Raw genomic sequence first — 26,416 nt, forward strand, 5'->3', positions numbered from 1 at the left:
GGTTTAGGTGTCGGACCCCCACCGATCATATACTGAGGACTTATCCTGTGGATAGATCATCTGTATGAAAAAACATTCCATGCCCATACAACTTCTTTAAAGAGACAGACACTCTTCAGGAATTGCTACCCTGTCTAAACATGAAATTTTCTAGATGTTCATCAAGAGATTATGGCATATTCTATAGTCACCTCTCCTGACATGTATGTTTTAGTAAATACGATGACGGATAAAAACACATGAATGAAGCACTCCGTAAGCTTGTTAACCGAATTATTGATTGTGCCATCACAATTACAAACGGGGTAGGGGCGGGGGAAAAAAATAAATTCTGGTAGTGCTTCTTTAAGCATAGCTTTTGGGGATTCAGTCTGGTGGAGCTGTGATTGTTACCATATGTTTATCCATGCAGGCTGGATGTGAAATATGTCCAAAAATAATCTCTACTGTGCAGACAGAGCAGCCTAAACAAACATACAAGGTGCACAAACCATACGGACCGTCCCATTCATTAACCAGATAGAATACGGCATTCCATTTCAAGAATGTAAAAATTGAGTCATCCGGAATTAAGTCGATCAAAACTAGGTGTTTTACTATTCACAGTAAAGGGAAATTCAGCAGCTGGACAGCTCACAGCAAAATGTTCCCATAGTGTCTCTGGCAGATACAGGATTAGTGCCCAAACTCAGCAAATCTGTATCAAGATAATTAATCGAATACATGCAAAAAAGACAGTAGGAAAAATAAAATAATAAATAATACTGGGGGCTTGTTCAAATAAGCTAAAGTACATTAGGCCCTGAAAATCAAGTACAGCATTGGCCAGAGCCCAAATCATTCCATTTCACCCAAATGCTTCTGGTTCATGGCACAGATAAAAGCTGAAATTATAGAGACGTTTATTTCAATTAGCGTTTACAGTTGTGCCATGGCGCTCATCATATGGAAACCAAGACTCTGCAGTGGAGCAAGCCAGCAGTATAGCTAGTAAAAGACTCAAGTGCAGCACTGACTTCTTGAAACCATATGTATCGGAAGTCTAGCAAATCCATCCCAAATCCCAAAATCAAGATGCTTTTCCACTAGTGGGAGCGATCATTTTAATAACCTCATTTTCATACCATAGGTTCCCTCCACACCAGTCTTGGCACCACATCTTTCTATACCCTGTGCTACAAATTCTGGCATTATAATGAAAACCATTTAAAGCGTACCTAACTTCAGAAAAAGCTGTCACGTGTGTGTACAAGAGGGAAAAAAACCCCACTACATTTGGCCTTTACACACACACATTGATATATATATATATACACACACACACACACACACACACACACACACACATACACACGCTGCAGCATGGAGGACATTATACAGCAGTACTGAGCAGTGAGACAACACTTACCAGGAAGCTGCAGCGTGTGCGTGTGTCTCACTCTGCTACCCCTCCTTTTCCCCCACTAAGGCTGGGTTTCCACGTAGCGTAAGCGCTGCGAAACCACCGCAATGGCATTCTGTGCGGGAATTCCGCACCATTTACAGTAGCAGCTAACTGAAATGAGATTTAGAAGATCTCATGCCCACGCTGCGGGAAAAAAAAAAAAAAAGCACAAAAGTCGTGCAGAAAGTGTTCTGCGGTGTGTTTTTCAATTTCGCAACATGTCAATTTATGCGGCACGTTCTGTGCGGAGATGCGTGTTTTGCCAATAGACAAATCTGTTGCGGAATTTCTGCTCTCCATTGACGTTACGGTTTTTACGTGGCGGAAATGCAGTAAAAACTGCTGGAAATCTGCAGGTGCACATATACTTTGCAATAACTAATGTTTAACACTAAATATGAGCAGAAAAAACACATTATTTAGTGCGGATTTCTGTGACAGATTTACCAGCATTTTTCTATTAAGGTTTATGCTGCGTTGTTTTTTCCGTGGGCATGAGATTTACTAAATCTCACCCACTTTGCTGCTACTGTAAATGCTGCGGAATTTCCATACAATTCCATTGCGTTTACGCTACGTGGGAACCCGGCCTTACAGAACACTATGTACTCCCGGGTGTCACCGTAAACAACGACCTGGCCTGGGAGAGGTTGGAATCTGTATATGGGAATCTGTATTATGGGTGGTAGTATGGTCTGGGGTCTGTATATGGGATAGTCTGGTATGCAGTCTTTATTTAGAGGTTCCAATCTGGGGTCTGTATTTATTTAGATTTAGGGGACCTGGTCTGATGTCTGTAATAGAAAGGGAAGCAGTTGCCCATAACAAGCAGATTTCACCTATTACTGCCCTAAAAAATTATAGCTGTGATCTGATTGGCTGCTATAGGCACCTGACTAATGACTTATTTATAGGAATAAGGAAATACAGGGCACATTTATAATGTTGAACAGTGTGTCAGCCTGAAACTCAGGATAGCATGCCTTGTAAAGGGGTGTGGCTTGAAAAAAAGAGGCGTGATTTGGATAAATGGGCGTGGCTTAGAGGAATAAAGTACAAGTTTCACTGAAAGTCGTTTATAAAAGTTGGCAAGTCTGATTTAGAGCATTCAGTTAATTTGTTTTAGCTTTCTGTGGATCGAACACAAATAAAAACAAAAAAAAGTTTCGGTGTAGGGAGAGCATAACAAAAATATCAAAATACGGCTGTCAGATGGCAATGCTCAATGCTACCTGCCTGTGCCCTCTGCTATGTAGATGTGGTTTTATCCACCACAGAACATTTAACACACTCACAATTCTGCACAAGGATAGAAAACAGTGTTTTCTTATTATAATGGAAAGGTGGGGGGTGTTCTAGATGGGTTGGATGCTCTCCCTGGATGTATGTGGGCTGTCATGTGGATTTTACCTTTGTGTTCTAATCCAAGTATGTAGAAAAGTCACAGGGTACGATTTAAGAGCAACATGAACAGCAATGGAGTGAGGGGAAAGAGCGGCGCTTGTGGTAAACTTGAATGTAGATTGCGACTGGATAACCAATGGCATTTCTCAACCTCCAAAATGTCAGACAATGACTGTAACTTACAAGCAGCAATGTCTAAAATACTGTGGAACTAAAAAGAATATGAACATTCAGGAGCTGAAGTTTTTACTAAATGAGTGGAGAAGTAATGTCATTTGTAGGTCTACGGGACTAGCAACAGCGATAAAAAGCACTCATACAGTAGGAAGAAAAACCCTCTTTAGTGCCACCTACGGTACAGCAGGATAGAAGCAGTGCAGGTAAACCTGTTTAGTTCATTCATTTGGCGAAACACAGCCATCCGTGCAACAGGAAATAAAACAAATACTGGGACCTCGTGCCAAGGATATCATGGAAAGAAAACAATGAAAGCTTTGCATTAGATTTCAATGGCTGGACTATAATTTATTGACATTAAACACTAATCATCAGCCTCTGTGGTTCAAATAAAAGAAACACAAACCACAAAAGAGCAATAAAACTTTCTTAAAGGGGTTGTCCACCCACAGACAACCGATGACCTATCCACAGGTCAACATACTATGATCGGTGCGGGTCCGACACCCGGACCCCGCACCGATCAGCTGCCAGAAGTTATGAAGGGTATGAAGTAGTTGGAGCCGGAAGCATATGGATCAGACTACTGCATAGCATCCGTGTTGCAGAACTGCAACTCTGCTTCGATTCAGTGACCGGAGCCATCTGCTTCCAGAATGGACATCCGATGCCCGGAGGCAGCCGAAGCAGCTGATCAGTACGGGGTCCGGGTGTCGGACCCGCACCGATCATATACTGATGAGCTATCCTGTGGATAGATCAGTTGCCCGTGGGTGGACAACCCCTTTAAGGCCAGGATCACACACAGTTTTGGTGCAGTTTTTGGCTCAGTTTTTTTGTGTCAAAGCCAGAAGTGGTTCCAACAGAAAGGAAAGGTATAAAAGAAAAAAGACTAATACATCTTTCTTTTGTATCCACTTCTGTGTTTGGCTCAAAAACCAGTCAAAAATTGCATCAAAACGGTGTGTGTGTGTGTGTGTGCGTGTGCGTGTGCGTGTGCGTGTGTGTGCGCGAGATCCTGGTGTAAAAGGTGTTATCTAATAAGGATAGCACCTTCCTGTATGGATGTCATAGGGGGGGGGGGGGTCCTTCGCTCACACTTCTGACCCCCTCTCCCTCTGAGAGAATGGAGAGCCACTATGTAACAGTGGCTCCAGCAGTGGCGGACCCGATTCATCCATTTACTTGAATACTACAATTTCACGTATAGTCGGCCACAGCTTTCCCCCTGTGATAACCACTGATCGCCGGAGGTTAGACTCATGGTGTTCACCTGATCGACAGTTCAACTTTAAAAAGGGGCGGTCTTATGAGCACTAAACCTAAAGTACACGAGCTATACAAGTAAAACTTTTTAAAAGATCTGCTAATATCGCACACACCTATATGTCCAGTAGAGGTTTGTAAAAACTCTAGTCAGCCTCACCCCAGCATTAAAATGCCTGATAACAGAGGATAGTAGGTTTCAACATTAAATGTAGACTTCACGTTTAATGTTCCTTTAGCAGCCTGAATGCTACATGCAGACCCAACAGCTTACTGAATTCTAGCCAGGCAGTGATAATATGGGTGCGACACATCTGACTGTGCATTCTGCTCAAGTAACAACCAACATAATTATCAATACAGCTACTGCATGGGTTATGATGGAGCTTTCCTGGTATCCGGAATAGAGAATCTGCCTTATTTTGCAGTGATAACCCCATTCTTGCACCCCTCTAATCCATCCTCCACTCCGCTGCCTGCCTAATCCACCTATCCCCTGGTTTCTCTACTCGTCCCTTCACCGGCTCCCCATTGCCCAACGAGCCAACAACCCTCCATAGATCATTAATCTCCAGTCCTCGAAAAACCTTCTGCTCCTCTCTACCCAAACACATCAGACTTTCTCCCACCATTCAAAATCAACCTGAAAACCCCCCTCAGAAAACCTGCAATAACCGGGTCACCAGTACACAACTACTGTATAAGGCCCCATGCACACGACCGTAAAAAACCTCCGTTTTTGCGGACCGCAATTGCGGTCCGCAAAAACAGCCATTCACTTTCATTGAACACTGACACCTTTCCGTAGCACTACGGAAGGGTGTCAGTGCCGTGGAAATGTTCCGGGAATTATGGAACATGTCCGTTCTTTCGCATTTTGCGGGCCGTGATTGTGGGCACGGTCGTGTGCATGGGGCCTAAGCAGCTTCTACCCTCAGTCTCTTTTGTGGGCAGCGCCCTCTCTCCTTCTTTACTTGCTTGTTTTTACCATGTGATCATATGTAAAGTATTTAAAACCCTGTGTATCCCCCATATACAGCACCCTGGAAGGTAATTGCTCTTTTAACCCATTATTGACCAGTCTTGAAAGGGCCACAAATTACCATCTAATCGGTTTGATTTTTCAGCATTTATAACTTTTTAATTTTTTCCATTTACGTGGCTGTATGAGGCTGTGTTTTTTGCAGGAGAAACTATTTTTTTCAACCTAGTTTAGAGGTACATATAAATGACTGTGTAAGTTATATAATTTGTTTTTCGACGTGAATGTTGTGCACTTGCCTCTCTAGGTCCCCCTGTACCGGATATCCACTATAAAGAATTGGCTAGGCCATTAATGGGGTATCTAGGGTACAGCTTGTAGGTTGGAGTCCTCCCTTGGGTAGGGGAGTCACTCTGACAAGGAAAAGTGACCCGATAGGGTATACCAGGGTCAGTTGTTTTTCTTGTTCTCTCAACTCAATGAACAAAATAAAAAAACTCCCCCCTCACTCTTATTATTATTATGAGATAAATAATTTTCCCTTTTTTATCCCAATTTATTAAAGGCTACGTTTTACTATGTAATTTTTTTGATCAGCCGATTTCTCTGTGATTTCCTTTTTTGACTACATGATCACTGACTATACTTTTTCCCTGCCAAAGCTGCTATATTTGTTTGGTTCGGAGAAAAAAAATATATATGTATTTTCGGCATTGTTTTTATTTTGTGTATTTTTTACACGGTTTACGTTTTACACTGAATAACCTGGTAAATTAATTCCTCAGGTTATTAGTTGCGTCGATACCTAATATGTGTAGGTTTTTCACACAAATGTATTTTACACTAAAATAAAAAAAACTTTTTTAAAATTTATTTCTTTTTGCCTACTTTTTTTTAAATAATTTTTTTTTATTATTTCTTTTTTTAATCCCATAAAAAGGGAAAAACTATTTTATATATTTTTTTAATACTTAAAATCTATTAGCATACTCCTGTATGCTAGTACATTATCTTCTGTTACTATGACACAGGCTGCTGTTAGAGCAACACTAAGTGTACCCGTACAAGACGCAAACAGAACAGGGGTCCTGGATCCCAAGGCTGACTGCAGAGAGGTAAACTAGTCTCCAATTGCATCACCTGGAAACCTGGTGAAGCGATCGTAGAGTTTAACAGCCAGGATCGGAGGTTTCTCTTATCCCAGGCGTACTCAAAAGGCTTCTCTAAGAACAGGAGTGGTTAGTAAAAGCTCGTCCTTGGAAAAGGAGCGCTCACAGTATTAGGGTTCAAATGGCCATTTTTAGGGCCGTAAATGTCTGAAAAATCGGAAGCACGGTTCCGATCTGTTCCGACGGGCCATTTTGAAAAATGGCCGCGTAAAAAAACGCCGCGAAAAAGTGCAGGTCACTTCTTGGGACGTTTTTGTGAAAAACGCAAGTGGCTTTAAAAAACGACTGAAAATCAGGAGCTGTTTTCCCTTGAAAACGGCTCCATATTTTCAAACGTTTTTGAGTTTGCGTGTGGACATACCCTAAGCCTCCTCTGCCGCGACACCGAAAGATGTTGCTGAGGACTCGGGACCTGCTCCGCCCGCCATCAAAAGACAGTAGACAGTCATTAAAGGACTAAATTAAAAAAAAAAAAAAAAAAATATTATATATATATATATATATATATATATATATATATATATATATATATATATATATATATATATATATATATAAAATGTTCTGCTCCAATACAAACAACCGCTGTGGTGGCGGTATACCCACGAAACAACTGCACAGAAGAGGACAACACAATGACTTTTACTTAGTGGTGACTTTTTATTTTAACAGTCTTCAACGTGCAGCATCAAAGTAAAGTCATAAGAGCCAATACAGCAGACAGGAACGTAAAATGCATTCAGTTGAGAGGTTAACATCATGCAGGTTACCTGGAGCAAGGCAATGAACAGGAAAAACGAGTTGGCTGCTCTTCTGAACTGAGAGTAGAGAAATCTTGGCAGAAATGTGAAGGGGTTGTATTTTGCAGTGCTGGAAAACACAGGAGAAAACAGGAGATTTTCAGCGTCAATGCAGATATTTTATCTTCCCATTATTAATGGCATTTCACAGGGCGCACAGTAGAAAAACACCGCTCAGATTCTAGAACGTGATTTATCAGCCTGTCTACAAGGAGCTAACCCCTGTAATAACACAGCAACCATGAAGATCACTAAATTAAAATGTTCTGCCACTCGTGGAGGAAAAAAGGAAGCAGTCAGGACTTGTTATACATGTTAATTTTGACGCTTACGTCATCATCCGATTCTTCTTTCTACAGCATTGACCTCCCCTTGGAAAATTCTGAAGATCCGTGCTGTAATCTCTTTAGTGGTGAATTAGACATCTAATTTATATATTTCTTCTTTTATTCTTAACTAGAGGTACACTTTAGGACTCATGCACAGTCTTATTACGGCTCCGTACACCCTCAAAGTTGGATGGAGTCATAATCCGGCGACCCATACAAGTGTAGGGGGGCCTCTGTACCCCCATTACCTCTGCTACCAAACTGATGTTTTTTCCAAAGTCATACAAATCATTGCATGCTCTATTCTCTATATATTCTGAATTCTAGATATACTGACGTATTCTCCCGTAGAAGCATTGCATCTAGAGGAAAAGATCTCTGTCCAAACGGAACCCGACGGCGCCTGTATGGCAGCATGCGGAGACCATGAGGCAACGTACTAGGGAGCCGTACGTCCTCTGTGCACTGCCATACAGGCTCCATGAGCACAGCTCTGGCCTTGTTCACATTTGCGTTGGAGGCTCTGTTAGGGGCCTCCGTTGCAGATCTGACCGAGATTACCAGAGACAACAGTGCAACATGCTTTTAGTCAATGGGTTCCGTCGGCCGCCTGATGGTGTCCGTAGTGCAACAGAACCATTGCTTCCGGCATTCCCTTGTTCTACTCCTCTGACGGAGCAGAACAACGGAATGCACCGACGCAGCTGTGAACCCAGCCTCTGATGTGTGCATGAGTCCTAAGTATATGAAAACTTCAGGCACCTCAGTAGTGGTGCAACCAACATAGTGATCTAACTGCCTTAAGCACATGCACAGTAGTGTAACTTGAGGGGCAGCTCTGTCACTCACACTGCCTAAACCACAGTACCATGCTCAGGGACCTTGTCACCTATGCAAACAATGAGGGAGGGGGGGGGGGGAAAGATTAGACTGAACATGATATTTCTTTATTAATAGCAATAAAAGCGGTAATTTGATTCAACTCATGTCAAACCTTCTTTAACAGGTGTATCGATATTGTAAGCCACTATTGGAGAGAACATGTCAAACCCATAATCCAATAAGGTAAATGAAAGTAGACTAGCAGGCACCTAAATTAAAGGTTATCTACACCTTTGAAAAATATATATTTTTTTTAATTTATAAAAAATGTGCATTAGTGTATTTGGTGCAACTTTGTAATTATATTTTATTAAATTATTTTTACTTTTGGAGACACAGCCGCTTTGTATTCTGTATACAGAGCAGCTGTATCTTGCACTGAATCCTGTATTAGTCAGGTCAGTGGGTCTTGCGTGTCTCTGACACGCAGGATTGAGCTGTTATTGATCACGTCTAAGGGCATAACTTAAATGTGATAGATTAAAAGGTGGATCCCGCTTTCACTGAACCCGTCGGTCCCGCAGACCTGACTGATTCAGTTCTTAGCGAACTATAGCTGGTCTGTATACAGGATACAAAGCAGCTGTATCTTAAAGGATACTACTGCTTTGTATCCTATATACAGAGCAGCTGTATCTGTCAGGTCAGCGGGACTGACTGGTTCAGTGACCGCGACGCAGGATCCACCGGTTATCGATCACATCCAAGTTCTGAACTTAGATGTGATCGATAACAGCTCAATAACGTGTCAGAGATACGTAGAACCCACTGGAACGGAATAGTCAGTCCCAAAGGATTCAGGACTTCGTGCATGATACAGCTGCTCTGTACACAGAATACAAAGCAGAAGTATCTGAAAAAGTACAAATCATTTTTAATGAAATGTAATTACAAAGTTGCACCAATCACACTGATGGACACATTCATCTAAAAAATAGTTTTCAAATGGTGAAAGGTATACATAGCCTTTAAGTACTGGATACAAATCTCCATATGTTTCACATCAGTGGATCACAGAATTTTGGGTAGGACATTGGAGTTAGGCGATACCCTTAGACTACGTTCACACAAGGCAAATTTGCCATACATCTAAATAGAGAGTTAATTAAAAAAATCAATGCAAATGCTGCAGAAACAACCCCATTCAGATGTGTGGGACAGATTATTAGTCACAGAAATTTCTGCAACGAACCGGTGTGAATAACCCCTTACTGCCTCACGGAGTGGATTGGAGATTATATCTTTCCAGGCTGTAGATTAAGTGTTTTTAAGAGGAAACCGCAAAGCATTATACATGGAATTAATGGAACATTATATAGAAACTCATTTTAGTGAGAATTACTCCAATCTGGGCCCTTAAACACGATCTCACAATTAATATTTAAAGTACGATACTATAATCCAGAGATGAAAAACGCAGAACTCACATGTGATCTTGACTTCAAAAGGGGCTTGCCGGGTTTCTTGTAAATAAAGCTTAAAGGAGCTGTCCAAAAGTATAAATAAAAGTATCCGATTACTTACCTGTTAAATCCCCCGCTGCTCCAGTAGTTCCTGCCGGTCATGGTTTATTTTCCTGCAGCGATAGCAGGCCGTACATCCACATGACTGCGGAAGCCAATTATTGGTATCATATGCTGTACATGCTAGCATCACCGCTGAGGCCAGTGATTGGCTGCAGCGGTCACATGGATGTACGTCACGGCTGAACGAAACGTAAACAAAGACCAGCGTGGACCTTGGCGCATCGACGCTGAAGCGGCAGGGAAGTTAACAGGTGGGTAATGTTTGGTTTGTTATTTTATCACATTTCCTGCCGTTCGTTTCTATTCTTATAGTCCGACAACCCCTTTAAGTCTTATTTAAAGAATAGTTCTGCACTTCAACATACTTTGTATTTCGATCCCTCACCATTTTCATTGTAGTCAGAGAGAGTGGGAACATTTTTGGAAACCATCCAGAAGTTGCAAACACTAAATGTATTTCTTTTATACAGCTTATTTTCAGATTGCTTGGAGCAGAAAAGCCTGTTTTACGCAGCAAAATAAAATTGAAATAAGCCTGCAAACAGCTTCCAATTGAATTCAATGGGAAGTATACGGTGCTGTTCACATAAGGTGTATTTTTACACTGTTGAATTTAAAAAAAAAAAAAAAAAAACACCTGTAAAAAGAAGTAGCATGTCACTTCTTGAGGCGGTTTTGGAGTGGATTTTCCATTGACACTTCAAAAAACTACATAAGCGTCGAATTAAAAGAAACTTTATTTTTAGCTTCAAAAACGCCTTGAAATCAGAAGCGGTTGCCCCTCAGCCACCTCTTTTTGTACGTGTTAACATACCCTTACAAAGCTAGTCCTTCCCACAAAGACTACCCGGAGAAAGCGGAGGTGCTTGAGATGAGCCACCCCAGTGCATATTAGCAGGTCTTATAATGAAGCACACGGCTCTTTACCGCAGGTCTTATAATGAAGCACACGGCTCTTTACAGCAGGTCTTATAATGAAGCACAGGGCTCTTTACCGCAGGTCTTATAATGAAGCACAGGGCTCTTTACCGCAGGTCTTATAATGAAGCACACGGCTCTTTACCGCAGGTCTTATAATGAAGCACACGGCTCTTTACCGCAGGTCTTATAATGAAGCACACGGCTCTTTACCGCAGGTCTTATAATGAAGCACACGGCTCTTTACCGCAGGTCTTATAATGAAGCACAGGGCTCTTTACCGCAGGTCTTATAATGAAGCACAGGGCTCTTTACCGCAGGTCTTATAATGAAGCACACGGCTCTTTACCGCAGGTCTTATAATGAAGCACACGGCTCTTTACAGCAGGTCTTATAATGAAGCACACGGCTCTTTACCGCAGGTCTTATAATGAAGCACACGGCTCTTTACCGCAGGTCTTATAATGAAGCACACGGCTCTTTACAGCAGGTCTTATAATGAAGCACACGGCTCTTTACCGCAGGTCTTATAACGAAGCACACGGCTCTTTACCGCAGGTCTTATAACGAAGCACATGGCTCTTTACCGCAGGTCTTATAACGAAGCACAGGGCTCTTTACCTGACACGGTTGTTGCAGAATTTTATAAGCTGAGGCTGGTTGATAAAAATAGTTCTGGTTTCTTCTTGATCAGCGAGTGAGGTCTTTTCAGAAGCGTCGTCTGTCTTTTCATAGCCTAGTAGAAGGGAAAGTGACATCGTTACAGCGCTTTTCACAGTCACCACAAAAAGTGTCCAGGTCTGCTCGTATTACCCTTTTCCAGAAAAAAATAATTGACAAGATGTTCCCATTCATGGCAAAACATAAAATAGATATCACCCAACCATTCACGCAGCGTTTCGGTCTGTCATTTTCCATATACAGTGAAGGAAATAAGTATTTGATCCCTTGCTGATTTTGTACGTTTGCCCACTGTCAAAGTCATGAACAGTCTAGAATTTTTAGGCTAGGTTAATTTTACCAGTGAGAGATAGATTATATTTAAAAAAAAACTGAAAATCACATTGTCAAAATTATATATATTTATTTGCATTGTGCACAGAGAAATAAGTATTTGATCCCCTACCAACCATTAAGAGTTCAGCCTCCTCCAGACCAGTTACACGCTCCAAATCAACTTGGTGCCTGCATTATAGACAGCTGTCTTACATGGTCACCTGTATAAAAGACTCCTGTCCACAGACTCAATTAATCAGTCTGACTCTAACCTCTACAACATGGGCAAGACCAAAGAGCTTTCTAAGGATATCAGGGACAAGATCATAGACCTGCACAAGGCTGGAATGGGCTATAAAACCATAAGTAAGACGCTGGGTGAGAAGGAGACAACTGTTGGTGCAATAGTAAGAAAATGGAAGACATACAAAATGACTGTCAATCGACATCGATCTGGGGCTCCATGCAAAATCTCACCTCGTGGGGTATCCTTGATCCTGAGGAAGGTGAGAGCTCAGCCGAAAACTACACGGGGGGAACTTGTTAATGATCTCAAGGCAGCTGGGACAACAGTCACCAAGAAAACCATTGGTAACACATACGCCGTAATGGATTAAAATCCTGCAGTGCCCGCAAGGTCCCCCTGCTCAAGAAGGCACATGTACAGGCCCGTCTGAAGTTTGCAAATGAACATCTGGATGATTCTGAGAGTGATTGGGAGAAGGTGCTGTGGTCAGATGAGACTAAAATTGTGCTCTTTGGCATTAACTCAACTCGCTGTGTTTGGAGGAAGAGAAATGCTGCCTATGACCCAAAGAACACCGTCCCCACTGTCAAGCATGGAAGTGGAAACATTATGTTTTGGGGGTGTTTCTCTGCTAAGGGCACAGGACTACTTCACCGCATCAATGGGAGAATGGATGTAGCCATGTACCGTCAAATCCTGAGTGACAACCTTCTTCCCTCCACCAGGACATTAAATATGGCTCATGGCTGGGTCTTCCAGCACGACAATGACCCGAAACATGCAGCCAAGGCAACAAAGGAGTGGCTCAAAAAGAAGCACATTAAGGTCATGGAGTGGCTAGCCAGTCTCCAGACCTTAATCCCATCGACAACTTATGGAGGGAGCTGAAGATCCGAGTTGCCAAGCGACAGCCTCGAAATCTTAATGATTTACAGATGATCTGCAAAGAGGAGTGGGCCAAAATTCCATCTAACATGTGTGCAAACCTCATCATCAACTACAAAAAACGTCTGACTGCTGTGCTTGCCAACAAGGGTTTTGCCACCAAGTATTAAGTCTTGTTTGCCAAAGGGATCAAATACTTATTTCTCTGTGCACAATGCAAATAAATATATATAATTTTGACAATGTGATTTTCAGTTTTTTTTTTAAATATAATCTATCTATCTCTCACTGGTAAAATTAACCTATCCTAAAAATTCTAGACTGTTCATGTCTTTGACAGTGGGCAAACTTACAAAATCAGCAAGGGATCAAATACTTATTTCCTTCACTGTATAACACTTCCCCAAGAACCTACATAATCATAGATTTAGCTACAGGTAATAAAATATATTCTCATAGGTTGTGACAAATGACAAACTCTGCTTTCCTAAAGGAGATGTATGGAGACTTTTTGTATACAGGAGTATAAAACCCCCTTCACATCACGTTCATTCACGTTTAGCAGGTACGTCAGGAAAGCTCTGGCCACACATGCTAAACGTGTACATAGGGCTCCATTAGTTCGGCAGGGACAAAAAGAGTGTCCTTTTAGCCTCGTTGTACTGAATAATGTGTGTATATATATATATATATATATATATATATACACACATACACACACACACACACACACACACACACACACATATATACACACATTTTTTTTAACTATGGAAAAGAATGGTAGACTATGCTATTCCATACAACGTAATCCTGTAAAATGTATGCTGCAAAATATATGGGGTTGTTAAACAAGGGAACCTATAGGTGACGTATGCCATACAGTTATCAATTTAACGTGTACATCATGGGATTTTTAATACATTTTCATGACGTATAAGTTAAACTGATAACATTTTATTCTATGGGTGAGGGATGCGTTAAACGAATGCCTAATAGGGACACCAGTCACACATTGACTATTATGGTATACGTTTAACAGATACGTCATGAACTCCCATGACCCCAGTTCACTACATATTTATTTAACGAAGACCATTATAGGCAATAATGACTGATGCCACAGTTTGGGAATCCGTCACAGCCTGCGTTGAAAGTGTACGTCGGTTGCTTTTTCCGGCACATTCATCAAACATGGTGCAGTAAACGTGATGTGGAAGGAGTCTAAGAACCAGTACTAATAAAAATAAAAATAAAATAATGAGGAAAACATGGAACAGTGGTTAACCTTCCCAGTAGCGGCCGGCCTACCAAAACTTCACGAAGAGCGCATAGACGACTCATCCAAGTGGTCACAAAAGAACCAAGTCAAACATCTAAAGAACTGCAGCCCTCACTTAAAGGGGCTCTGTCACCAGATTTTGCAACCCCTATCTGCTATTGCAGCAGATCGGCGCTGCAATGTAGATTACAGTAACGTTTTTATTTTTAAAAAAACGAGCATTTTTGGCCAAGTTATGACCATTTTTGTATTTATGCAAATGAGGCTTGCAAATGTACAACTGGTCGTGTTGAAAAGTAAAAGTACAAGTGGGCGTGTATTATGTGCGTACATCGGGGCGTTTTGACTTCTTTTACTAGCTGGGCGCTCTGACGAGAAGTATCATCCACTTCTCTTCAGAACGCCCAGCTTCTGGCAGATCACGCTGTGACGTCACTTCCCCAGGTCCTGCATCGTGTCAGACGAGCGAGGACACATCGCCACCAGAGGCTACAGTTGATTCTGCAGCAGCATCAGCGTTTGCAGGTAAGTAGCTACATCGACTTACCTGCAAACGCCGATGCTGCTGCAGAATCATCTGTAGCCTCTGGTGCCGATGTGTCCTCGCTCGTCTGACACGATGCAGGACCTGGGGAAGTGACGTCACAGCGTGATCTCTCGAGAACACGGCTGTGTCTGCACTGCCAGAAGCTGGGTGTTAACGAAGAGAAGTGGATGATACTTCTATACACAACGCCCAGCTAGTAAAAGTAGTAAACACGCCCCGATGTACGCACATAATACACGCCCACTTGGACTTTTACTTTTCAACACGCCAAGTTGTACTTTTGCAAGCCTCATTTGCATAAATACAAAAATGGTCATAACTTGGCCAAAAATGCTCGTTTTTTAAAAATAAAAACGTTACTGTAATCTACATTGCAGCGCCTATCTGCTGCAATAGCAGATAGGGGTTGCAAAATCTGGTGACAGAGCCTCTTTAAGGTCAATGTACATGATTTCACAATAAGAAAAACACTGGGCAATAATGGTATCCATGGGAGAGTTGTAAGGAGCAAACCATTGCTGACCAAAAATAACTAAAAAGGCTCATCTCACATATGCCAAAATACATCTAGATGACCTCGAAGACTTTAGGGATAACATTCTGTGGACTGAGGAGTCAAAGATTGAACGTTTTTGAAGACATGATCTCGTTACATCTGGGGTAAAGCCAACGCTGCATTCCACCATAAAAACATCATACCAACAGTCAAATATGTGGTATGATGGTCTGGGGCAGCTTTGTTTCTGGAGGGCTTGGACTACTTGTCATAATTTATGGAACCATGAATTCTGTTATCTATCAGAAAGTCCATAATGTCGGCCCGTCAGTTCATGACCTAAAGCTCAAAACACAGTTGAGTTATGCAGCAGGACAATGATCTGAAGAACACAAGCAAGTCCACCCCTGAACGGCTCAAAAAAAACCCACAAAATTAGGGTTTTTGGAGTGGCCGAGGCAAAGTCCTGACTTAAAGGGTAACTAAACATTCAACAGTCCGAGCACTGAGACCCCAACCAATCGCTAAAATGAAGCGGCAAAAGTGCTCGTGCGAGCGCTGAGCCGCTTGGTTTCTGTTTGACTCTTTCCGGAAATCAATATAGTGGTGTACAGGCTCAATAGAAAGTCTATGAGCCCATACATCGGCTTTCTGGGAAAGTATTTTCTAATAAAAAGGAGGCCCCAAAATCCTCTAGGTGCTCCTTTGTTTCTGAGGCCGGTGCTTCAGTCAATAAGTGCACTAGGGCCACATGTGGGGTATTTCTAAAAACTGCGGAATCTGGGCAACAGATATTGAGTTGCGTTTCTCTGGTAAAACTTTGTGTTACAAAAAAAATTGATGAAAAATGAATTTCTGCAACAAAAAAAAAAGAAGAAATGTGAAAATTTTACATCCACTTTGCCTTAATTCCTGTGAAACGTCTAAAGGGTTAAGAAACTTTCTAAATGCTGTTTTGAATACTTTGAGGGGTAAAGTTTTTAAAATAGGGTGACTTATCGGGGGTTTCTAATATATAAGGCCCTAAAATCCGCTTCACAACTGAACTGGCCCCTGTAAAAATAGCCTTTTGAAATTTTCTTGAAAATGTGAGAAATTGCTGCTAAAGTTCTAAGCCTTGTGACGTCATAGAAAAATAAAAGGAAGTTTAGGAAACTATGTCAATCTAAAGTAGACATATGGGGGATGTTAATTAGCAACAATTTTGTGTGGTATAAACTGCCTGTCTTACAAGCATATACATATAAATTTGGAAAAATGCACATTTTTCCCTAAAGTTTGGTGTTTTTCACAATTAAATACTTAAAGAGGCTCTGTCACCAGATTTTGCAACCCCTATCTGCTATTGCAGCAGATAGGCGCTGCAATGTAGATTACAGTAACGTTTTTATATTTAAAAAACGAGCATTTTTGGCCAAGTTATGGCCATTTTTGTATTTATGCAAATGAGGCTTGCAAAAGTACAACTGGGCGTGTTGAAAAGTAAAAGTACAACTGGGCGTGTATTATGTGCGTACATCGGGGCGTGTTTACTACTTTTACTAGCTGGGCGTTGTGTATAGAAGTATCATCCACTTCTCTTCAGAACGCCCAGCTTCTGGCAGAGCAGATCTGTGACGTCACTCACAGGTCCTGCATCGTGTCGGACGAGCGAGGACACATCGGCACCAGAGGCTACAGTTGATTCTGCAGCAGCATCAGCGTTTGCAGGTAAGTAGCTACATCGACTTACCTGCAAACGTGGATGCTGCTGCAGAATCAACTGTAGCCTCTGGTGCCGATGTGTCCTCGCTCGTCTGACACGATGCAGGACCTGTGAGTGACATCACAGCGTGATCTCTTGAGAACACGGCTGTGTCTGCACTGCCAGAAGCTGGGCGTTGTGAAGAGAAGTGGATGATACTTCTATACACAACGCCCAGCTAGTAAAAGTAGTAAACACGCCCCGATGTAACGAACACAATACACGCCCAGTTGTACTTTTACTTTTCAACACGCCCAGTTGGACTTTTGCAAGCCTCATTTGCATAAATACAAAAATGGTCATAACTTGGCCAAAAATGCTTGTTTTTTAAAAATAAAAAAGTTACTGTAATCTACATTGCAGCGCCTATCTGCTGCAACAGCAGATAGGGGTTGCAAAATCTGGTGACAGAGCCTCTTTAATGTATCGAGCATATTTTGCCAGTAACATAAAGTCCAATGTGTCACGAGAAAATCTCAGAATCGCTTGGATAGGTAAAAGCATTCCGAAGTTATTACCACATAAAGTGAAACATGTCAGATTTGAAAAAATTGGCTGCGTCCTGAAGGCCAAAACAGGCTGCGTCCTAAAGGTGTTAATGAATGGAATTATCACTTAAAAGCTGCATTTTGTGTTTACTCGTGTTGTGTTTTCCTTGTATTAAAATCAGTTGGATGATTTTTTTTTTAGGCGACACACACACTCACACGATCTCGTACAACACCTTTAACCATCGTAACATGAATTGGCAGAGAATTCTATAGTGCTCTTCCAGTAAAGAATCTTCTATGTAAAATCATACCTCTTGTCCGGTATTAAACAAAGGCCTATAGCCGGCTTAAACTATGCAAAATGAAGACCTGCATACGTGATCTGCAAACCTGAAATGATGCATCATTTATCTACCAGGAGCTCTGGGGTTAATCATACATTAGTGTCTGGTTGCAGACACTATTCCTAGGTAGAAGATGTATAACAAATAACATATGGACAGCACTTTTTTTTCCTTGCCAGACTGCTCTGTTTGTGGGTGTGGCTTACAGAGGCATAGACTTGTTCCCGTACATAAACGGTCTTAGAACATTTTTTCTACATGGCGAAACAGCGCACAAATGGCATTGTAAAATGTGTAGTAAGTGCATTTCACTTTCGAAGGCCGGATTCACACGAGCGTGTGCGTTTTTCACGCGCAAAACACGCGGCGTTTTGCGCGCTCAAAAAGGCACTTGACAGCTCCGTGTGACAGCCCCGTATGATGCGCGGCTGCGTGCTTTTCGCGCGGCCGCCATCATTATGACACTCCGTTTGGATGTTTGTAAACAGAAAAGCACGTGGTGCTTTTCTGTTTTCATTCATCCTTTTCACAGCTGTTGCGCGAGTCACGCTGGTCGCACGGAAGTGCTTCCGTGTGGCATGCGTGGTTTTCACGCACCCATTGACTTCATTGGGTGCGTGATGCGCGAAATACGCCCAAAGAACGGACATGTCGTGACTTTTTTTCAGCGGACTCACGCTGAGGAAAAATCACGCACATGTCCGCACGGCCCCATAGACTAATATAGGTCCATGCAACGCGTGTGAAAATCACGCGCGTTGCACGGACGTATATCCCGTTCGTCTGAATAAGCCATTAGGTACATGGGATTGAAATGTTCACACCTGATAGACTTGTATGTTACCGCTGCAATGCTCTATGTCCTATGCCTCAATCATTGACGTTTGAGGTGTGCCACAAAACTGCCCCAATGTGTTACCAGAGTATTATCCGTTATATGCGATGGTTATTATTATTACTATTGTTGTTACCCAGCAAGTCAAGCAGGTGCCTGCTTTACTGTGTATTTGCTTATCGATTAAAGCTGTGAACACAATCTCAGAATGTTACCTTTAAGGTGGGTTTAATAGGCTGCATTTGTTTGGCTTTACGCGTTTTGGTCTGTAGGCACACAGCTTGTGTTTGCATTACTCAATCTAAATGAACGCAGGCGGAGAAGCAAACAGCCGTTCATGTCTTGCTGACAACAACCCACGCAATTGCTCTGTCTAAATAGAAAACGCAACAGGCCAGGTCGTCTCCTCCGAAAAAGTCACCTGACCTTCTGCAAATGATTCATAAACACATATAACACATAAAGCTCAATAAAAAGCATGAATGAGGAATCAGGATATCATCTAAGCAGGATCCAGCAGCAGGCAAATGCTACTGTTCCTCTAACGGTACCGCATCCATTATTTGCTAAGAGAGAATAGAAAGGTGTGAATGCCCATGCTGGCCCATATGTGAACAAGGACATAGTGCAGTGCATTAAAAGCTGCAACATCTCCATTCCTATATGGCCCTGTTCATACAGTGCAGATTTGCTGCAGATTTTGAAGCTATTTTTTTAAAGCCAAAACCAAGAATGGAACCTAAACAGAAGAAATATAGAAAGGAAGGACTTCGGCTACATTCACACGACAGTGGGAAAAAATGGCCATTAAAAACGGATCAACTGTCAGTTTTTCATGGCCGTTTTGCATCAGTGTCTCCATCCATTTCCAGTCCGTCTGTCCGTTTTTAACGGTGGGGCAAAAAAATGTAATTTACATTTTTTTTTTTCAACGGCCATGTTCACCTAGACACTATTTTCAGCCCCCCTTGTAGAGGATGGCGCGCACAGCCCCCCCCCACCCCCCTGTAGAGGATGGCGCGCACAGCCCCCCCCCGCCCCCCTGTAGAGGATGGCGCGCACAGCCCACCCCCGCCCCCCTGTAGAGGATGGCGCGCACAGCCCCCCCCCCACCTCCCTGTAGAGGATGGCGCGCACAGCCCACCCCCCGCCCCCCTGTAGAGGATGGCGCGCACAGCCCCCCCCCCACCTCCCTGTAGAGGATGGGGCGCACAGCCCCCCCCCTGTAGAGGATGGGGCGCACAGCCCCCCCCCACCTCCCTGTAGAGGATGGGGCGCACAGCCCCCCCCCCCACCCCCCTGTAGAGGATGGCGCGCACAGCCCACACCCACCCCCCTGTAGAGGATGGCACGCACAGCCCACCCCCCTGTAGAGGATGGCGCGCACAGCCCCCCCCACCCCCCCTGTAGAGGATGGCGCGCACAGCCCCCCCACCCCCCTGTAGAGGATGGCGCGCACAGCCCCCCCCACCCCCCCTGTAGAGGATGGCGCGCACAGCCCCCCCACCCCCCTGTAGAGGATGGCGCGCACAGACCCCATTGTAAATGATGCCACACAGCCCTACACATTCACCGATGCAGCGCAGTCTTCTTCAGGTGTGGTTTCGTCTTCACGGGATCTGCAAAGGCGGTGCGATGATGTCATCACGTCGCCTTTGCAGAACCCGTGAAGACTAGAGACCACACTTGAAGAGGACAGCGCTGCATCGGTGAGCGTGTAGGGCATTCAGCGTTATCGTGCCGCAGCCGATAGCCAGCAAGGGAACCAATAGCTCCCTTGCCTCTTGAATCCTAATGTCACCGATCCGTTTTTAATGGTTGTTACATGTATTGACGGCCGTTAAAAACTGATCCATTGATTTCAATGGGGTCCATCTGGCAATAGGACATGTACTATTTTTTGACGGCCAATATTCACGGGCTGTTAAAAAAAAAAAAAAAAACAGCCACATGAGTACACCCATTGTTCTGAAAACGCCCGTATGACGGCCATTCAAAAAACGTTCGTCACACGGTCGTTTTTCACTGTCGTGTAAATGAAGCTTTTCTGGTTTCAGATCAAAAAATGCAAGCTAAAACTGCACTGTGTGATCAAGGCCTTATTTGATCATGTGGGCCCATGTCATCAGTGCATTAGAGGTGAAGCAGGCAACGACTCGAGAGATATGCACATATTGAGAGCAGTTAGACATGCACATTTTAGGGTATGTGCACACACAAAAAGTCTGAAAACACCTCCTGATTTTCAGACGTTTTTTTAAACCACTCGCGTTTTTCCACGGCTGTTTTGGAACGTTTTTTCTATAGAGTCAATGAAAACCTGCTCCAAAAATAGATCAAGAAGTGACATGCAGTTCTTTTTCGCAGGCGTTTTTTTTTACAGGACAGAACTCCGTTTTTCCAAATGAAATGAATGGGCAGATGTTTAGAGGCGGTCTGCTTCTGATTTTTCGGCCGTTTGCGTATCCAGATCTCCATTTACTCTTTTCCATGCGGTATCCTTATCCAAGTTTCCATTGATTCTTACCAAGTCTAAATTTCTACTTAGGCCGTGATTACACACACAGTTTTGATGCAGTTTTTGACTCCGTTGCTTAAGCCAAACTCAGGAGTGGAGACAAAAGAAAGGAGATGCCTCCGTCTTCCTTTTATGCCTTTTTCTTCCTTTTAGATCCACTTCTAACTTCGGCTTGTAAAACGGATCTAAAAAAAATGCATCAATACTGCGTGTGTGATCCTGGCCCTACCGTCATTTTATGAACTGCGACTGAAAACCAGCAGTGCAATAAACGCAGGCTGCAATTGGAACATATGTACCTCGATCTGGAAGGTAAATTTACACGTGGCAGATTTGTTGAAGAAATTTCTGGACTGAAACTCAGGTTCAATAAAACAGTTTTTTTGTTGTTTTTTTTTATGCAGCTCGAGTATGGATTTCTGAGAGCCCCGTTCAGATGAATGGGACAGTGGCAGAAATTTCTGCAACAAATCTACCGCATGTGAATATGCTCTTATTGACATTAAGTGCTGCAGACGCGTCGTTAGTCATCAGTAGATGGATCAGAAAGGACGATGATAAAATGTAAACACACAAATGATATAATGGAGTTCTAACTAGGCGTTTATACAGGAATGATGGATAGAGCTCACGTCAAAAGAGCCACAGCAGCTGTTTCTTCTCTTAAAGACTAGATTTATCCACAACCGCTGTCCAAAGCAGCTGCAACCGAATGTTCCACTATGGGACGCAGTATGTAGCACATGTAAATCTCCGCTTAGGCCTTATTCGGGCGAGCATATTTTAAGTGCGTGTGCTGTCCGTTTAAATAACAGACAGCACACTGACCCATGCAAATCAATGGGGCTATTGACACATGCAGATTTTATGCACAGATTTCAGTGTGTATACCTATGGATTCTCCACATCTAAATACACTATGTGTGGAGGTAGCCTTAGCCCTAATGCACACAACATTGTGTGCTGCATGAGTCCCGTCCATGATCCTTGGAAAAGATAGGACATGTTCACAACTGCAAAAAGGTGCAACGTTTCAATCCCACATTGGGATCTTTCTCGAGAAATGTGGGATTGAAACGTTGCACCGTTTTGAAGTTGTCTGAATAAACCAATTGTATACTTTGAACTGTGGCTATTTGGAAGGAGTATAGCAGTGCAATTTGAAATATTGTAACCTCATAGGTGTGCAGGTTCTTTACCGCAGGCGCACGAGCTGTAAAGGCGCGCACTGGTCTTTGAGAAGAAGCGCAGGTCAGGCGCCGCCTACCTGTCCCCTCTTCCCCCTGTCCACAGTACTATAACCGGCAGCAGCAGAGTGCAGGGAGGAGAATGACAGATCTGCTGCTGTCCGGACTATTGTATGTGTGAGAGGCGCTTCAATAGCAGAAGCGCAAGGTCTAGCGGCGGCTCCCCTGTCCCCTCTTCCCCCTGTCCACAGTACTATAACCGGCAGCAGCAGAGAGCTGGGAGGAGAATGATAGCTCTGCTGCTGTCCGGACTATAGTATTTTATGAGAGGCGATTCCATAGCAGAAGCGCTGCGCAGGTCTGGCGCCCCCACCCTGTCCACTGTACTGTAACCGGCAGGGAGGAGAATGACAGCTCTGCTGCTGTCCGGTCTATGGCATATGTAAGAGTCGCTTCTGTAGCAGAAGTGCAGGTCTAGCGAGGGAGCCGCCGCTAGACCTGCGCTTCTGCTAGAGAAGCGCCACTCACACATACCATAGACCGGACAGCAGCAGAGCTGTCATTCTCCTCCCTGCCAGTTACAGTACAGTGGACAGGGTGGGGGCGCCAGACCTGCGCAGCGCTTCTGCTATGGAAGCGCCTCTCATAAAATACAATAGACCGGACAGCAGCAGAGCGGTCATTCTCCTCCCTGCCAGTTACAGTACAGTGGACAGGGGGAAGAGGGGACAGGGAGCCAGACCTGCGCTTCTGCTACAGAAGCGCCTCTCACACATACTATAGTCCGGACAGCAGCAGAGCGGTCATTCCCCTCCCTGCGCTCTGCTGCTGCCAGTTACTCTATAGAGAACTGTATAGTACATAGAGGCAGAGAAACCTTCCTGACGTCAGGATGGGGCCACCACCCACCTGTACTCACAGGCACCAGAGTCCGTACACCGATACATTCAAACAGTGTACGGATTTCTGCTAGCAACAGGAGAAATACAAGAAATAAAATGTGGTAGAAAAGTGTCAGTGTGGCCATTTAAAATCACATATAAAACACAAAAAGGAGCCCAAATTCATTAATAAAGTATATTACAAAACATATTTATATTACACATGCTGCTAGAAAATAAAAAGTTGATTGAACGTTTAGTTACGCTTTAAGCATTAATAGAAGGGGGTCCCTCTTTCAGGACCCTCATCTGTCAGTGGCTACAAACGTGGCCTCTTCCTCTGCAGTACCGTGACTTATTGGGGATGCAGTGAGAAGAGTTAAACAGGAAGGCTAGGTTTACGCGTTTAAACGTATATCATACATGTGAACGGGGTCGTTTTTTCAGCATGTGAATGGATTTCTCCCAATAACATTCAGACGTATGGGACAGTGACAGAAATCTCTGCAACAAGTCTGCCACGTGTGAATATACCTTGACATATGCAATCAGAAAAAACTGTTAGAGGGTGAATACAATGGGGCGCTTGTAATGCTTTACAATAAGACAAAGACCTCCATTATACTATGGCGGAATCTGGTGCGGCACGTGAACATCTTTTCTGACAGTTTAATCAGTACATTGATTCTGGGACCATGCTATATAAACACCTCTGATGACGGCACTGCCCGCTAGCACACTAAAGTCCTATTGTCCAATTAGAACAATGTGGAGTAGTTATCACATAATCATGCAAGCGTGGTATCCTCTGGACATGTTTGAATGTTAGACTCTGTTCACACCATGCAGCGCTATTCTATCCAGGACAAAAAAAAAGGAAAAATGAGACACCCATTAAAAGTTAATGAGATAAATTACATAACTCTTCATAATGAACCTGTCACGGCTCCTGCAGAAACAGATGATATCATGTGTTCTGTTTTTATAGGATCCAAGGCAGATTAGATGGATCATTTATAATTCATCAGAAGATCTTATATGACCAGTTATGATCCTGTTTTTTTTTGTTTTTTTTTACAGGAACAAAAAAAAATAAAAAAATCAAGGGAAACCTGAAGAAGAAGAAGAATGGACGCAATTGTGAACAGAACCTAAAGCCACATTCACACGTCAGCCTCTGGTGTCCAGTTTACAAATTTAGGAGTCAAATGATAAATTCGGTCGCCAAATCACAATTCATATTACGTGGCAAATACTAGACTGTGGACTGACTGGCGGCAGCGTCCACACTAGGCTGTGGACTGACTGGCGGCAGCGTCCACACTAGGCTGTGGACTGACTGGCGGCAGCGTCCACACTAGGCTGTGGACTGACTGGCGGCAGCGTCCACACTAGGCTGTGGACTGACTGGCGGCAGCGTCCACACTAGGCTGTGGACTGACTGGCGGCAGCCAGGATATTATGTTTTAAATCTAAGAGGGAGATATATTTGTCAAATCTGGCATGTCAGAATTTATCAGAGAATAACTGCGAAAGTTTTGAATATCCAAGTAATTCTGACATTGTTTTTTCGTCACATGTTGTACTTTATTTTAGTGGTAAAAGTAGACTGATACGATCTGCGTAAATTAAAAAATAGAAAAATTGAAGAAATTTTGTAGAAATAATTTTTTTTTCCTATTTTTAACTGCAGTATGTCACATATGTACATTTTTTTTATTAAATATTTATTTCCATCTCTTTACTCTATTTTGGCCGCACTTTTGAAAAAAAAAAATAATTTTTGCGCAATTTAGACTTCAAAATTTATAAAATTATTATTACATTTGTAAGTACATTTTGTTTTCCTGCACCAAGCCAGGTTTTCAGAGGCTAATAGATGTTCGAATGATAAAAACCCCCACAAGTGACCCCATTTTGAAAACTACACCCCTTAAGGTATTTATTAAGGGGTGTTGTAAGTATTTTGACTGCACAGCTTTTTTGTAAGAATTCATGCAAAGCAGGCGTAAAAAAATATATAAATTAAAATTTTTCCACAAATGTGTCATTTTAAAAGACATTTCTTTTAAAGCGAACATGAGAATAAAAGAAACACTCCCCAAAATCTATCACCCTGTTTCTCCGGTTTTCAAAAATACCCCCATTGTGGCCCATTATGCGTTGCCTGGACACACGGCAGGGCCCGAAAGGAAGTGAGCCACAGGAGACTTTCAGGACACATATTTTGCCTGAAAATGTTTTAGGCCCCACTGTACATTTGGAGAGGATTTGAGCTACCAGAACTATAGAAACTCCCCATAAACGACCCCATTTAGAAAACTAGGGGTGTAGTGAGTATTTTGATCACACAGAAAAGGTTCAGAAAATCAAATAATGGAAACGTCTGAAGGGACAAAACAGGAGTGCAAATAAAATCTGCAAAAAAAATTAGTAATCTAATGAGGAATAATATATCCGGAAACACTCGCGTATGCACCGCCCTGGTTTGTCTGGGCAGGACTCACATGAGTAGCCCGTGTCTTTCCTAATACCATTTTTAAAAACACACACGGCACCTCTTTTGGGGACGTGTCTTTTTAGCGGTTGGGGGCACTTGGGAAGGGAAATGGTGTCCCGGAATCACCCTGCTGGCCTCACTTGAAGTTGTAGCCCTGGCATCCCCACCCTGGTTTCCGAAAAGTTTTTTTATGACTTTTTCCTGTTAGTTCAGGTAAGGTCCGTTGTTGCCTGCCTTCCGAAAAATAATAAAAGAATTATAAAGTGCCGTTTGTACCAGATGTTTTGCCAATTTCTTGTACCAGACCCTTGACTTCCTTACTGCGCTATAGGGCTGCAGCATTTGTTCGGCATTGTCCACCCCTCCCATGTTCTTATTATACTGCTGTATGCAGAGGGGTTTAGAAATGGTGGCATTCCTCCCACGCACAGGAGCAGGGCTGCTTTCATCTGCATGGATCGATGTGAACATAAAGACGTCTTTTTTGACCGGGTATTTAACAACCATTACGTTTTTCTTACAAAGGGTTTTTTGGGTCCATCTAATTGTGCCACAGGCTACAGTTT

General features: G+C 43.0%; 1 protein-coding gene across 5 annotated transcripts in view; it reads right to left on the minus strand.

The window, feature by feature from the left end:
* Positions 1 to 26,416, minus strand: part of ATP8A1 (ATPase phospholipid transporting 8A1) — a 219,830-nt gene that overhangs the window by 174,193 nt on the left and 19,221 nt on the right. For all 5 annotated transcript variants that reach the window (XM_075859460.1, XM_075859464.1, XM_075859449.1 and 2 more), the window contains exons 3-4: positions 11,519 to 11,633; positions 7,213 to 7,312 (exon numbers count right to left, since the gene is read on the minus strand). In XM_075859460.1, the coding sequence (XP_075715575.1) occupies positions 7,213 to 7,312; positions 11,519 to 11,633 (215 nt within the window). The remainder of the gene's footprint in view (positions 1 to 7,212; positions 7,313 to 11,518; positions 11,634 to 26,416) is intronic.

Source organism: Rhinoderma darwinii, chromosome 1 (assembly GCF_050947455.1).
Source record: "Rhinoderma darwinii isolate aRhiDar2 chromosome 1, aRhiDar2.hap1, whole genome shotgun sequence".
Classification (NCBI taxonomy): domain Eukaryota; kingdom Metazoa; phylum Chordata; class Amphibia; order Anura; family Rhinodermatidae; genus Rhinoderma; species Rhinoderma darwinii.